The 14,182-nt window shown below is 41.0% G+C and overlaps 1 protein-coding gene across 3 annotated transcripts in view; it reads left to right on the top strand.

The window, feature by feature from the left end:
- LIMCH1 (LIM and calponin homology domains 1) overlaps positions 1-14,182 on the top strand; it is a 228,193-nt gene that overhangs the window by 66,701 nt on the left and 147,310 nt on the right. For 2 of the 3 annotated variants that reach the window (XM_070757047.1, XM_070757045.1), the window contains exon 2: positions 1,662-1,732. In XM_070757047.1, the coding sequence (XP_070613148.1) occupies positions 1,662-1,732 (71 nt within the window). Of the gene's footprint in view, positions 1-1,661; positions 1,733-14,182 lie in introns of those variants that run through there. The other variant, XM_070757049.1, reaches the window with a different exon arrangement.

Raw genomic sequence — 14,182 nt, 5'->3', positions numbered from 1 at the left:
TAAATAGCAGCATGTGGGTTTGGCCGTTGTGGAAGAATATCTGATCGCAGTTCATCAGGAACCCTGGGTTGCTGGTTTCTGGACTTTGCTTGTTGATTTTTCACACCTTTGAAAACAAAGCAGAGCAATGTGTGTGTGTGGTCTCACTTTGTTGGAAGAAGAAGGGGTGTAAAGTTTCTTTACAACTGCTAGCTAAGTACTTAATGACCGCTTAAGGTTAATTGTACAGACTACCCGGTTGTTTTGGGACGAGTGCTCTTTGCAATACAAAAAGAGTGCTTAGTTTATTTTGAATTTTGGGATAAAGAACATTGTTTTGAATTTTCAAACGTGTGTGTGTCTGAAATTTGTACTCTTGAATTTTTGGGAGGCTCCTACCAGAGAGCCCGGCAGAGCAATGGGCAAAATGGAAATTTGGAAAAATGGACTTCTGGTATTCCCGTTTTGCTGTTTTTCGTACTCCGGGGCTTTAGGAAGCTTAGAATCCTAGAAACATAGAAGATTGACGGCAGAAAAAGACCTCATGGTCCATCAAGTCTGCCCTTATACTATTTCCTGTATTTTCTCTTAGGATGGATATATGTTTATCCCAGGCATGTTTCAATTCAGTTACTGTGGATTTATCTACCACGTCTGCCGGAAGTTTGTTCCAAGGATCTACTCCTCTTTCAGTAAAATAATATTTTCTCATGTTGCTTCTGATCTTTCCCCCAACTAACCTCAGATTGTGTCCCCTTGTTCTTGTGTTCACTTTCCTATTAAAAACATTTCCCTCCTGAACCTTATTTAACCCTTTAACACATTTAAATGTTTCGATCATGTCCCCCCTTTTCCTTCTGTCCTCCAGACTATACAGATTGAGTTCATGAAGTCTTTCTTGATACGTTTACTATTTGTTATTTACTATATTTACTATAATTTGTTCTTATTTAATTATCCAGTTATCTTATCATTTAAGCTTAGACTGAATTTATGCATGATAAAGGAAAAAGAAAGAAAAAAGGGAAAGCTAAAAGAAAACGAAGGAAAGAAAAAGAAAGAAATACTATTGGTCAACTACAGTGGTACCTCTACTTACGAACTTAATTCATTCCGTGGCCTGGTTCTTAAGTAGAAAAGTTTGTAAGAAGAAGCAATTTTTCCCATAGGAATCAATGTAAAAGCAAATAATGTGTGCGATTGGGGAAACCACAGGGAGGGTGGAGGCTTTGTTTCCTCCCAGGAGATTCCTAGAGAGGCCCCAGGGAGGCTTCTCCCCACTTTTTCCAGTTACAGATTCGGAGGCTCAGGTTTGAAAGTCGAAAATGGTTCTTGAGAAGAGGCAAAAAAATCTTGAACATCCAGTTCTTATCTAGAAAAGTTCATAAGTAGAGGCGTTCGTAGGTAGAGGTACATCCGTTGGCTCACGCATTTGAGCAAACTGTTTCTAAGTGTATTTATACAATTAGTGAATTCTTAATTTACAAATACATAGTTATTGTGCAGTAAGATTCATGTATTTAGAGTAATATATACATATAAATATACATACACATATAAATATATGACCCCCTTTGAATAGTGCCATGAGACTGAACACACTGTGGTTTGGGGATTGTATTTTTCCAGACACAAACCTGTCCCCTCCAACGAATCAATTTTCCCCTCTTTTTCTTTTACAGCAAGTCACCGGAAAAACCTTTGGCGATAAACATTTTCGATCAGCACTAGAAAATGGCGTGCTGCTTTGTGAGTAAGTAACAAATGATTTTTTTTACATTCATTGAATAGAATAGAATAGAATAACAAATTAGAAATTAGAATATAATAATAAATTATAAATTATTAGAAATTAGAATATAATTAGAAATTAGAATGAAATAGAATTAAAAATTATAATAGAAATTATAAGTTAGAATAGAATAGGATTAGAAATTAGAATAGAATAATAGAATAGAATAAATAGAATAGAATAGAATTAGAACTTAGAATAGTTACAGAATTAGAATAATAGCATAGCATAGAATTAAAAGAATAGAATAGAAATATGAATAGAATATAATTATAAATTAGAATAGTTACAGAATTAGAAAAATAGCATAGACTAGAATTAGGAGAATAGAATAGACTAGAATAGACCAGAATTAGAAGAATAGAATAGAAAATAGAATAGAATAGAATTAGAAGACTAGAATAAAATAGAATAAGGAATAGAATAGAATAAGAAATAAAAGTAGAATAGAATAAGGAATAAAAGAGAATAGAATAGAATTAGAATAGACTAGACTAGAATAAGGAATAGAATAGAATGGAATAAGAAATAAAAGAGAATAGAATAGAATAGACTAAGGAATAAACGAGAATAGAATAGAATTAGAATAATAGACTAGAATTGAATAGAATAGAATTGAATAGAATAAGGAATAGAATAGAATAGAACAGAGCAGAACAGAATTCTTCATTGGCCAAGTACACAAGGAATTTGTCTGGTGCATAAGCTCTCAGTCTGCATAAAGATATAAGGGAGGAATCATGATCATAATCATCATAAATACAGTACATTCATCATGAATCGTGAGATACAACCCTTAGTGATAGTCATTGGGCACTAAATAAGCAATCAGTATAAATCATACTAAGGAACTAAATAAAAAAATATAAATCGTAACGATAGAAGCAATGCAAAGTTATAGTCATAAGCAAAAAAAACGAGGTGGGCAATAGGAAGGATGAGAAGATTACTGTATAACAGTAATACAGAAACATCCGTCGCGGTGCATACGACACGTTGAGGGTGGACACACAAACACCCTCCAATCTTCAAAAGTTTCACCAAGCGAGTCAAATGGCCCCTGACATGGGCTAAAAAAATACAATTTGTGGCCAGTTTTGCTAAAAGGAATCAGTTTCCCAGACCTTGCTGTGCAGAATTTGCTGGTAAGAATCGACCGACTTCGAGCCAAAGGCAACGTCTTAAGACCTCCAACCCAAACAGGCTTTGCCAAGACAAATAATTTCGGCTCATCGCTCCGTCTCTTTGCCTGTTCAGGAGTTGGACGACCGTGGTGGGTTTTATAAGCACCCCCACGAACATTTGGCGGGGATTCTGGATATAATATCTTTCTTTACGGTGTTTCCCCAGGGGAGGTTTTCAAATATAGCAAGCTATTATTTAATACTGGGAGTCCATCTCTTAACACAGAAGCATTCTTCACGGCAGATTTTGTTTCAGAAAAATAAAATAAGGATAATGAGATTTCCATGCGGGCGCTGGACTGTGGATATTTATTAAAAAGTCCCCAGAATTTCTAGAATTTCATCAAAAGGGAGAAGCGATAATCGGAAGAGAGAGAGGGGGATGGCTGGATTTAATGGATTGGTGGGGGGGAGAGGTGGGCGATTTTTTTTTTTAATAAAAAATATTCTTCCATACAGAAGAATTACTATGGAAGCCATAGAGATAGAGAAGCACCCCTTCAGCATGAACAAACGGGATGACACGTCCCGCCTACCAGAGATTTGGAAACCAGCCTTAAACAAAAAAACATATCATAATAATCACCATGTCAATCCTTCAAGTAATTGTGATTCCACCAACCAATCAAATCACTAAAACATAGTCACCCAATCTATTTGCTACATTCAAACCAAATCTCCACCCCCAACACTATATATAAGGAACAAATGGCAGTTGCAAACATTCCATATTTACAGCAGCACGAAGCTTAAAACTTCAGCCTGATGATGGTGAATACGATTTCACCGAAACGTCGCATAGACACTCAAAATATTACACGGGGCAAAACCCGAACTCAGAACAATCTACATACATACATACATACATACATACATACATACATACATTATATATGTCACATGTTTTTTTGCTGAATTTGAAAATTAAGGGAGACTAGCATAGATCTATTTCGGCCTTATTTTGCCCTCATCAGCTAGCCATACCTTCACTGGGACTTGAACCTGCAACCTTTGCCTTGTAAGGGAGAGAATTAACTTCTAGGCTGCAGTATCCAATCCCTTCAGCTCTGCACCAGGGAAGGGTTACATATTTTTTTGTCAAATCACCCTGGTGTATTGAAGGAACATCACAGCTCCTTATTTGCCTCTCGGCCCAACCCAGGGCCATTTCCAAGGCAGTTAATTTTATTGATAGCCGACAATTCTATCTGTATGTGTCACATGTTTTTTGCTGAATTTGAAAATTAAGGGAGACTAGGATAGATCTATTTCGGCCTTATTTTGGCCTCATCAGCTAGCCATACCCTCACGGGGACTTGAACCTGCAACCTTTGCCTTGTAAGGCAGAGAATTAACCTCTGGGCTACAGTATCCAATCCCTTCAGCTCTGCACCAGGGAAGGGTTACATATTTTTGTGTCGAATCACAAAGAATATTATATCTTTGTACAGTGATCCCCCGCTCGTTGCGAGGGTTCCGTTCCAGGACCCCCCGCAATGAGCGGGTTTTCGCGAAGTAGCGCTGCGGAAGTAAAAACACCATCTGCGCATGTGCAGATGGTGTTTTTACTTCCGCAGCGCTAGCGAGGAGCCGAAGATTGGGGGCGGCGCGGGTGTTTTAAAACGTCCCCGCCGACATGGGGGGCTCGCTAGCACCCCCCCGAGCCCCCAACCTGGGTTTGGGGGGGTGCTAGCGAGCCCCCCATGTCGGCGGGGACGTTTTAAAACACCCGCGCCGCTTTCCAATGAGTCCCGAAGACAAACGTCAAACTTCCGCGTTTGTCTTCGGGACTCATTGGAAAGCGGCGCGGGTGTTTTAAAACGTCCCCGCCGACATGGGGGGCTCGCTAGCACTCCCCCGAACCCCCAACCCGGGTTTGGGGGGGTGCTAGCGAGCCCCCCAGGCCGGCTCCGATCGTTTTAAAACAGGCGCGCTGTTCTCCGCTGACTCCTGGCGAACTTCCAGGGCGAAGAGCGGGCGAGCGGGTGCTGGGGGAGGCTTTGCCCTCCCGCCAGCAAGAGGGGGAAGACCCAGGGAAGCCGCCCAGCAGCTGATCTGCCCGGCGCCATCTACGCATGCGTGCCCATAGAAAAAAGGCACGCATGCGCAGATGGTGTTTTGACTTCCGGGTTCAAAAATCGCAAATTACCCTGTTCGCAATGGTTGGGGACGCAATAACCGGGGTATTACTGTATACCATTCACCAACATACACCACACTTGTTGGCCGTAAGCTACGGTCTAGTGACCGCAAACCTGGCGGCATAGATGGGTTTTTAAGTTCTTTAGGAAGGCGAGGAGGGTGGGGGCAATACGAATCTCTGGGGGGAGCCGATTGCAGAGGGCCGGGCCCCCCACAGAGAAGGGACATTGTCTAGTTGATGGGACCTGGAGAAGGCCGACTTTGTGGAACCTGACCGGTCGCCGGGGCTCATGCGGCATTTTTTATTTATATGCCACTTATTCCAAAAAGGACTCAGAGTGGCTAACAATAGTCATAAATACAGCAACAAATAAAAATACAGCAATAAAATCAACAGTGCCATAAAATCTATAATACCGTAAAAAAACATGCATACTTACAAACAATCCTAATTCCAGACCTGCCGGAAAAGCCAGGCCTTAACGGCTTCCCAGAAGACTGGAAGGGTGGAGATAGCACAGACCTCTGGGGGCAGTTGTTCCAAAGGGTCAGAGCCACCACAGTGAAGGCTCTTCCCCAAGGTTCTGCCAGTTTGGCAGATGGGACCTGGAGAAGGCCAATTCTGTGGGCCCTTACTGGCCGCAGCGAGGTCCCTTAAATAGTCAGGCCCTGAGCCATTTAGGGCTTTAAAGGTGATAACCAACACCTTGAATTGCATTTGGAGACCGACTGGTAACCACTGCAGCTCACGTAAAGTTGGAGTAATGCGGTTGTACCTTGGTACACCCGTTATTGCATGTGCCGCTGCGTTTTACACCAGCTGAAGTCTCCAAACGCTCTTCAAGGGTAGCCCCATGTAGGGCGCATTGCAATAGTCAAAACTATTACTCTGTGTAAAAATTTCCAAGTTCTTTTTTTTAAAAAAAATCATATTTGAAAGTATGTCTGGGAAAGCAATACGTACATCGTAGTAACGGCGGTGAAGTCTGAAAGTGTGAAAACTTTCTCAAGACGTTATCCTTTGGGGGGGCTGAAAGAAGATTTATTTCGGGTTTTTTAAAATCATGACTGGCTCTTATCGTCAATCCAGATGTGCATAAGACCTATATTTTATTTTATTTTTTCTGAAAAATGATTTCATGACTTCTGGCTCAGGGAATTTGGAAGCATTATTATTATACGCAGCAATTTTAGGAAGAGCTAGTGATCACGTGCCAGATAACATAACAACGTTTTTTTTTTTTCCATGGGGGTCAAGATTAGCTTTAGTTAGGGTTACTGCAGAGTAAGTTACAAACACCCCAGGATGTCTGTAGAGATTCTCCAGGTCATGGTTCCTAATGGTTCTTTTTCAACAGGCAACTGGACTCTTGAAATGCCTGAATTTGGATCACATCACCAGGGGGATACCGCAATAGAATAGAATAGAATAGAATAGAATAGAATAGAATTTTATTGGCCAAGTGTGATTGGACACACAAGGAATTTGTCTTGGTGCATATGCTCTCAGTGTCCATAAAAGAAAAGGATACATTTGTCAAGAATCATGTAGTACAACACTTAATGATTGTCATAGGGGTCAAATAAGCAATGAAGAAGCAGCAATATTAATAAAAATCTTAGGATGTAAGCAACAAGTTACAGTCATACAGTCAACATGGGAGGAAATGGGTGATAGGAATGATGAGAAAAACTAGTAGAATAGAAGTGCAGATTTAGTAGAAAGTCTGACAGTGTTGAGGGAATTATTTGTTTAGTAGAGTGATGGCGTTCAGAAAAAAACTGTTCTTTTGTCTAGTTGTCTTGGTGTGCAGTGCTCTGTAGCGACGTTTTGAGGATAGGAGTTGAAACAATTTGTGTCCAGGATGTGAGGAGTCAGTAAATAATGGTTGTATGACAAAAGTCAAAGAAGTGAAGGGCTGCAATTTTTTTACTACCTCGCTGTGGGCGTGGCTTATTTTGTGGGCATGGCTTGCCGGCCATGTAACCAGGTAGGAGTGGCTTGATGATCATGTGACCAGGGGGTGGCTTAATGGTCATGTGACTGGCTTAAAAGTGGCCAATTTGACCTCACTCACGTCAAGTGTTGGGCTAGAGTGCCTGGCCTCTCCTCGCCTCAAAGAGGTACAGTTTCCCTATCTATTTACTATTACCAAACATCCAAAATATACGATTTAATTCTATGTAGATATGTCATATGACATATTACACACAAGCACACCAAAATATACATTATCTACTATATAAACTATATGTATATGTATACACACACACACAGCTCTTCTAAAATTATACACATTCAACCTCATTTATTGCGAGAGGAAAAACATACTCAGAGCCCAGAAGGGAAAAATAGAAAAAAAATCAAAATTCTTCTACCAGTTCTGCGTACTTGACTGTACCCATAGGAACCCATAAGTCATAAGTCCCCTTTTTGGGGGTACTGTTATAACTTCGCATGGTCACTAAGAGATCTGTTGTAAGTCGAGGACTGCATGTGCGTGAGAACAGTTCACTCAGCAACTGTTCAAAGTTACGATGAACCCGCAACACTGCAGCCCTCATAAATGTGAGTCAGTTTTTAAGCATCTGAATGTAAATTTTTAATATCTTTGTGAGTGATAAAGCGGAAGGTTTGGTAGGGAAGGTTTGCCTATTTGCCGATGACTCTAAAGTGTACAGTAGGGTTGATATTCCTGGAGGCATCTGTAATATGGCAAATGATTTAGCTTTACTAGATAAGTGGCCAAAGCAATAGAAACTGCAGTTTAATGTTTATAAAATTTAAAGTAATGCACCTGGGGAAAAGGAATCCTCAATCTGAGTATTGTATTGGCAGTTCCGTATTAGCAAAAATGTCAGAAGAGAAGGATTTAGGGGTAGTGATTTCTGACAGTCTCAAAATGAGTGAACAGTGCGGTCAGGCAGTAGGGAAAGAAAGTAGAATGCTTGGGTGCATAGCTAGAGGTATAACAAGCAGGAAGAGGAAGATTGTGATCCCGCTGTATAGACTGCTAGTGAGACCCCATTTGGAATACTGTGTTCAGTTCTGGAGACCTCACCTACAAAAAGATATGGATCAAATTGAACGGGTCCAAAGACGGGCTACAAAAATGGTGGAAGGTCTTAAGCATAAAACCTACCAGGAAAGACTTCATGAACTCAATCTGTATAGTCTAGAGGACAGAAGGGAAAGGGGGGGGGGGGGACACACACACGATCAAGACATATAAATATGTTACAGGGTTCAATAAGGTTCAGTAGGGAAGTGTTTTTAATAGGAAAGTGAACACAAGAACAAGGGGACACAGTCTGAGGTTAGTTGGGGGAAAGATCAGAAGCAACATGAGAAAATATTATTTTACTAAAAGAGTAGTAGATGCTTGGAACAAATTTCCAGCAGACGTGGTTGGTAAATCCACAGTAACTAAATTTAAACATCCCTGGGATAGATCTATCTTAAGATAAAATACAGTGGTACCTTTACCTAAGAACACCTCTATTTAAGAACTTTTCTAGATAAGACCCAGATGTTCAAGATTTTTTTGTCTTTTCTTAAGAACCATTTTCTACTTAAGAATCAGAGCCCAGAAAAATTTTCCATGGCCAGTTTCCTGCCATTCCCCCTGGGTTTCTCTCTCTGGTGCAGTGTATGGGAGGCAGCCTCGCACCGGGTGTACGGGAGGCACGTGCTCCTCCTTGCCGTCTCAGAGTCCCTCTTTTTTTTTAAGCCTTAAAGTTTTGGAATTTTTTGATTCCCCTCCCCTCACTTTCTTCCTTCGGCAGCGACTGTCTTCCTCCTCCTCCTCCCACCCAAATTCTGACCTTTTATTTCTTTCCTAATGGGTTTGCACACATTATTTGCTTTTACATTGATTCCTATGGGAAAAATTGCTTCTACTTACAAACTTTTCTACTTAAGAACCTGGTCACGGAACAAATTAAGTTCTTAAGTAGAGGTACCACTGTACATGAAATGGTATAAGGGCAGACTAGATGGACCATAATGTCTTTTTCTGCCGTCAATCTTTTATGTTTCTAAGATTCTAAATCAAGTTGTATGTGTGAAAAATGTGGTCATAAGTCACTTTTTTGGGGGGGTCATCAGCAACTTCAAAATTAAGAAAACCTGGAGACTTGGGAATCATGAATTGATATTGTGCTCCTGTGTATCCCGAACGTTTTGATAAATGCAGTGGTTTTTGAACCAGGAAGACAGTGAGGATTTGCAGATTTGCAAATGGAAAATGTTTTATTGGAGTTATATTTTCCCTAGAAAATTCATATGTTTGTAGTGACACCTGTATTTTGTAAGCATTGCAACAGATTCCCTTCGTCAAGAGTCAAAACCTTTGTGTGCTGTGTGTCTGGCGAGGAATTATAGATTCCTACTAGCTACGTAGCCAGGGCTCCAAGATTATTTTAAAATATTCTACCCCTGTGAATCATCCGGGCCAAATCCTTGCATTCGGAAAGAGAAATGGTCTGTAAAAAAATAAATTACGACACCAAGCAACTGCAAAAAAATTAAAAATAAACCCGGTTGGAGACTCTCTATACAGTGATACCTCATCTTACAAACTTAATTGGTTCTGGGACGAGGTTCTTAAGATGAAAAGTTTGTAAGATGAAACAATGTTTCCCATAGGAATCAATGGAAAAGCGATTAATGCGTGCAAACCCAAAATTCACCCCTTTTGCCAGCCAAAGCGCCCGTTTTTGTGCTGCTGGGATTCCCCTGAGGCTCCCCTCCGTGGGAAACCCCACCTCTGGACTTCTGTGTTTTTGCGATGCTGCAGGGGAATCCCAGCAGGGGAATCCCAGCATTGCAAAAACAAGCTCGCTGGCAACGGAAGTCCGGAGGTGGGGTTTCCCAGGGAAGGGAGCATCAGTGAAATTGCAGCATTGCAAAAACATTGAAGTCCTCAAAACCCCACCTCTGGACCTGTGTTTTTGCGATGCTGGGATTCCCCTGAGGCTCCCCTCGCTTGGAAACCCCACCTCTGGACTTATGTTGCAGCATCACAAAAACACGGAAGATGGAAGTCCGGAGGTGGAGTTTCCCATGGAGGGGAGCCTCAGGGGAATCCCAGTAGCACAAAAACGGGCGCTTTGGCTGGCAATGGAAGTCCGGAGGCGGGGCATCCCAGTGGCGGCGGTGGGTTTGTAAGGTGAAAATAGTTTGTAAGAAGAGGCAAAAAAATCTTAAACCTCGGGTTTGTATCTCAAAAAGTTTGTATGACGAGGCGTTTGTAAGACGAGGTATCACTGTATATGTGGGACTCGCTTGCTGGTTAATGATTAAGAATTATTATGAGATCAGGTTAATAGTAAGCAATGCATTTTTAGATTTGTGGAGGGTATCAAATTGAAGGAGGTTATAACCCGGTTGTATTAATCATTTTCCTGTAAAAAGAAAAAAAAAATGAAATAATCCCAAGCCGTTTAGAAGGAGCATTAAAATAAATTGAATTATTTGGATTAGATTTGAACTACACTGCTCAAAAAAATAAAGGGAACACTCAAAGAACGCCTCCTGGATCTGAATGAATGAAATATTCTCATTGAATACTTTGTTCTATACAAAGTTGAATGTGCACAACAGCATGTGAAATGGATTGTCAATCGGCGTTGCTTCCTAAGTGGACAATTTGATTTCACAGAAGTTTGTTTATATGGAGTTATATTGTGATGTTTAAGTGTTTCCTTTATTTTTGTGAGCAGTGTATTTGGACTAGAAGAAAATAGATGCAACATCAGCAGCTGCCAAAAAAGCCAACACAGTTCTAGGTTGCATTAACAGAGGGATAGAATCAAGATCACATGAAGTGTTAATACCACTTTATAAGGCCTTGATAAGGCCACACTTGGAATCCTGCATTCAATTTTGGTCGCCACAACGCAAAAAGGATGTTGAGACTGTAGAAAAAGTGCAGAGAAGGGCGACAAAGATGATTAGGGGACTGGAGGCTGAAACATATGAAGAATTTTTGCAGGAACTGGGCATGGCTAGTTTAATGAAAACAAGGACCAGTGGGGGTATGATAGCAGTCTTCCAATATCTCAGGGGTGGCCACAAAGAAGAAGGAGTCAACCTATTCTCCAAAGCACCTGAGGGTAAAACAAGAAGCAATGGGTGGAAACTAAATAAGGAGCGAAGCAGCTTAGAACTAAGGAGAAATTTTGTGACAATTAATCCATGGAAGAGCTTGCTTCCAGAAGTTGTGAATGTTCCAACACTGGAAGTTTTTAAGAAGATGTTGGATAACCATCTGTCTGAATAATTATTATTATAATTGTTCTGTTGGGCTCTCTGATAGACTCCTCCCAAAAATTCACAGGTACAAATTTCAGACACACACACGTTTGAAAATTCAAAACAATGTTCTTTATAATGAAAATTCACTTAAACTAAGCCCTCTTTTGGTGTAGCAAAAAGCACTCGTCTCCAAACAAACTGGTAATTGGTACAAGTCCCTTATCAGTTTTGTGATACTTAGCTTGCAGCTGTGAGGCAATTCACAGTCCTTCTTCTTTCACAAAGTGAAACACACTTTGCTCTGGTTTAGTTTCAAAGTGGGGGAAAATCAGCACACAAAAAGTCAAAGTCAGTAAAGCAGTCACGAAACACAACGATCAGATAATCCTCCACAATGGCCAAACCCACAGGCTGCTATTTATAGCAGCCTCACTAATTACCACAGCCCCACCCAACCACAGGTGGCCTCATTTTCTTTGATAATAATCTCTCAGTTGTTGTTGCCTATGCATCGCTCTTCTCATGCGTGGCCGTATCATTAACTCTTGTTCTGAATCCAAGGAGGAGCTAGATAATTGATCTCCTTCTGAGCTGTCTGCCACACTCTCCTCCTCCCTGTCACTCATGTCTTCTTGGTCAGATTCCACCAGGGGTAAAACAGGCCTGCAGCATGTGGATGTCTCCCCCACATCCACAGTCCTTGGGGCAGGAGCTGGGCCAGAGCTAACCACAACATATAATATTAATTTATTAGATTTGTATGCCGCCCCTCTCCGAGGACTCGGAGCGGCTCACAACAAGAAAACATCATATACAAATCCAATGTTAAAACAGTCTGAAGTGTAGTGTAGGGTCTTCTGCTTAAGCAGGGGGTTGGACTAGAAGACTTCCAAGGTCCCTTCCAACTCTGTTGTTGTTATTGTTATTATCAGCAGCAGCCATCATACACAAACCATTAACCCCAAAGAAATGATCGAAGTTTCCAGAGATGGCGCTGAGCACAAGAATAAAGATGGCTCAGTGGTCCCCCCGATTCTGCAGAGTGGTTTGTAGAAATGAGTCCAGCAAACGGAAATTTTATCCACACTATAAACTCCATTGCCAGAAACAACACCAATCACAGCAAATGTAGATATAGACCGGATCTATATTACAACGCATCCGCTTCTGGGAACTCTGTACAGAACTCAAAAGATGACTAGATGTAAGTTAAACAAACTTATGCAGTGGTACCTCTACCTAATAATGCCTCTACTTACGAACTTTTCTAGATAAGAACCGGGTGTTCAAGATTTTTTTGCCTCTTCTCACGAACTATTTTCTGCTTACAAATACGAGCCTCCGAAACTGTAACCGGAAAAGTCAGGGAGAAGCCTCCGTGGGGCTTCTCTAGGAATCTCTTGGGAGGAAACAGGGCCGGAAAAGGTGGGGAGAATCCTCCATGGGGCTTCTCTAGGAATCTCTTGGGAGGAAACAGGGCCGGAAAAGGCGGGGAGAATCCTCCATGGGGCTTCTCTAGGAATCTCTTGGGAGGAAACAGGGCCGGAAAAGGCGGGGAGAAGCCTCCGTGGGGCCCCTCTAGGAATCTCCTGGGAGGAAACAGGGTCTCCACCCTCCCTGTGGTTTCCCCAATTGCATGCATTATTTGCTTTTACATTGATTCCTATGGGGGAAATTGCTTCTTCTTACAAACTTTTCTACTTAAGAAACTGATCACAGAACGAATTAAGTTTGTAAGTAGAGGTACCACTGTTTATAGATTGCAGTCATTCTTTGACAAGTGGACCAGGTGAAATTGAAGCCTTATTTGAAAAGAAACCATCACAAAAACAACATATATGATGGAAAAACCCCTGCTCTTTCTAATGAAAAAAAATTAAGATAATCTCACACTACTAACCAGAGAATACAAAACTTTTGCCAGACCGTTCCTCGAATACAGCTCATCTGTTTGGAACCCACACCGCATTTCGGACATAAACACTCTAGAAAATGTCCAGAGATACTTTACTAGAAGAGCCCTCCATTCCTCCACACGCAACAGAATACCCTATGCAACTAGACTTACAATCCTAGGTTTAGAAAGTTTAGAACTACATCGCCTTAAACATGATCTATGCCTAGCCCATAAAATCATCTGCTACAACGTCTTACCTGTCAACGACTACTTCAGCTTCAACCACTACAACACCCCAGCACACAACAGATGCAAACTCAAGTGAACTACTTCAAATTTGACTGCAGGAAATACGACTTTAGTAACTGAGTAGTTAATGCCTGGAACTCACTACCAGACTCTGTAGTATCATCACCTAGCCCCTAAAACTTTACCCATAGACTGTCCACTGTTGATCTCACCCGATTCCTAAGAGGTCAGTAAGGGGCGTGCATAAGTGCACCAGAGTGCCTTCCGTCCCCTGTCCTAATGTTCTCTCTTATCAGTACCCATCTTATGTATAAAAACAATGTTATATCTATGTATAGAAAATATTATTTTACTGAAAGAGTAGTAGATCCTTGGAACAAACTTCCAGCAGACGTGGTTGGTAAATCCACAGTAACTGAATTTAAACATGCCTGGGATAAACATATATTCATCCTAAGATAAAATACAGGAAATAGTATAAGGGCAGACTAGATGGACCATGAGGTCTTTTTCTGCCGTCAGTCTTCTATGTTTCTATGTATATTACCAATACATCCTTGACAAATGAAAATAAAATAAATAAAAAGAAAAAAACCTAAGCAAGTTTTCTAATAAATTTAAAACAGGAAAGTAAATCTATAGGTATTTTGACTTAATCAAATACCGGGTGTATATGGCAG

Source organism: Erythrolamprus reginae, chromosome 7 (assembly GCF_031021105.1).
Source record: "Erythrolamprus reginae isolate rEryReg1 chromosome 7, rEryReg1.hap1, whole genome shotgun sequence".
NCBI classification, from domain to species: Eukaryota; Metazoa; Chordata; class Lepidosauria; order Squamata; family Dipsadidae; genus Erythrolamprus; species Erythrolamprus reginae.
Note: the sequence above shows the minus strand (reverse complement) of the source record. Positions and strands in the feature narration are given on the sequence as shown.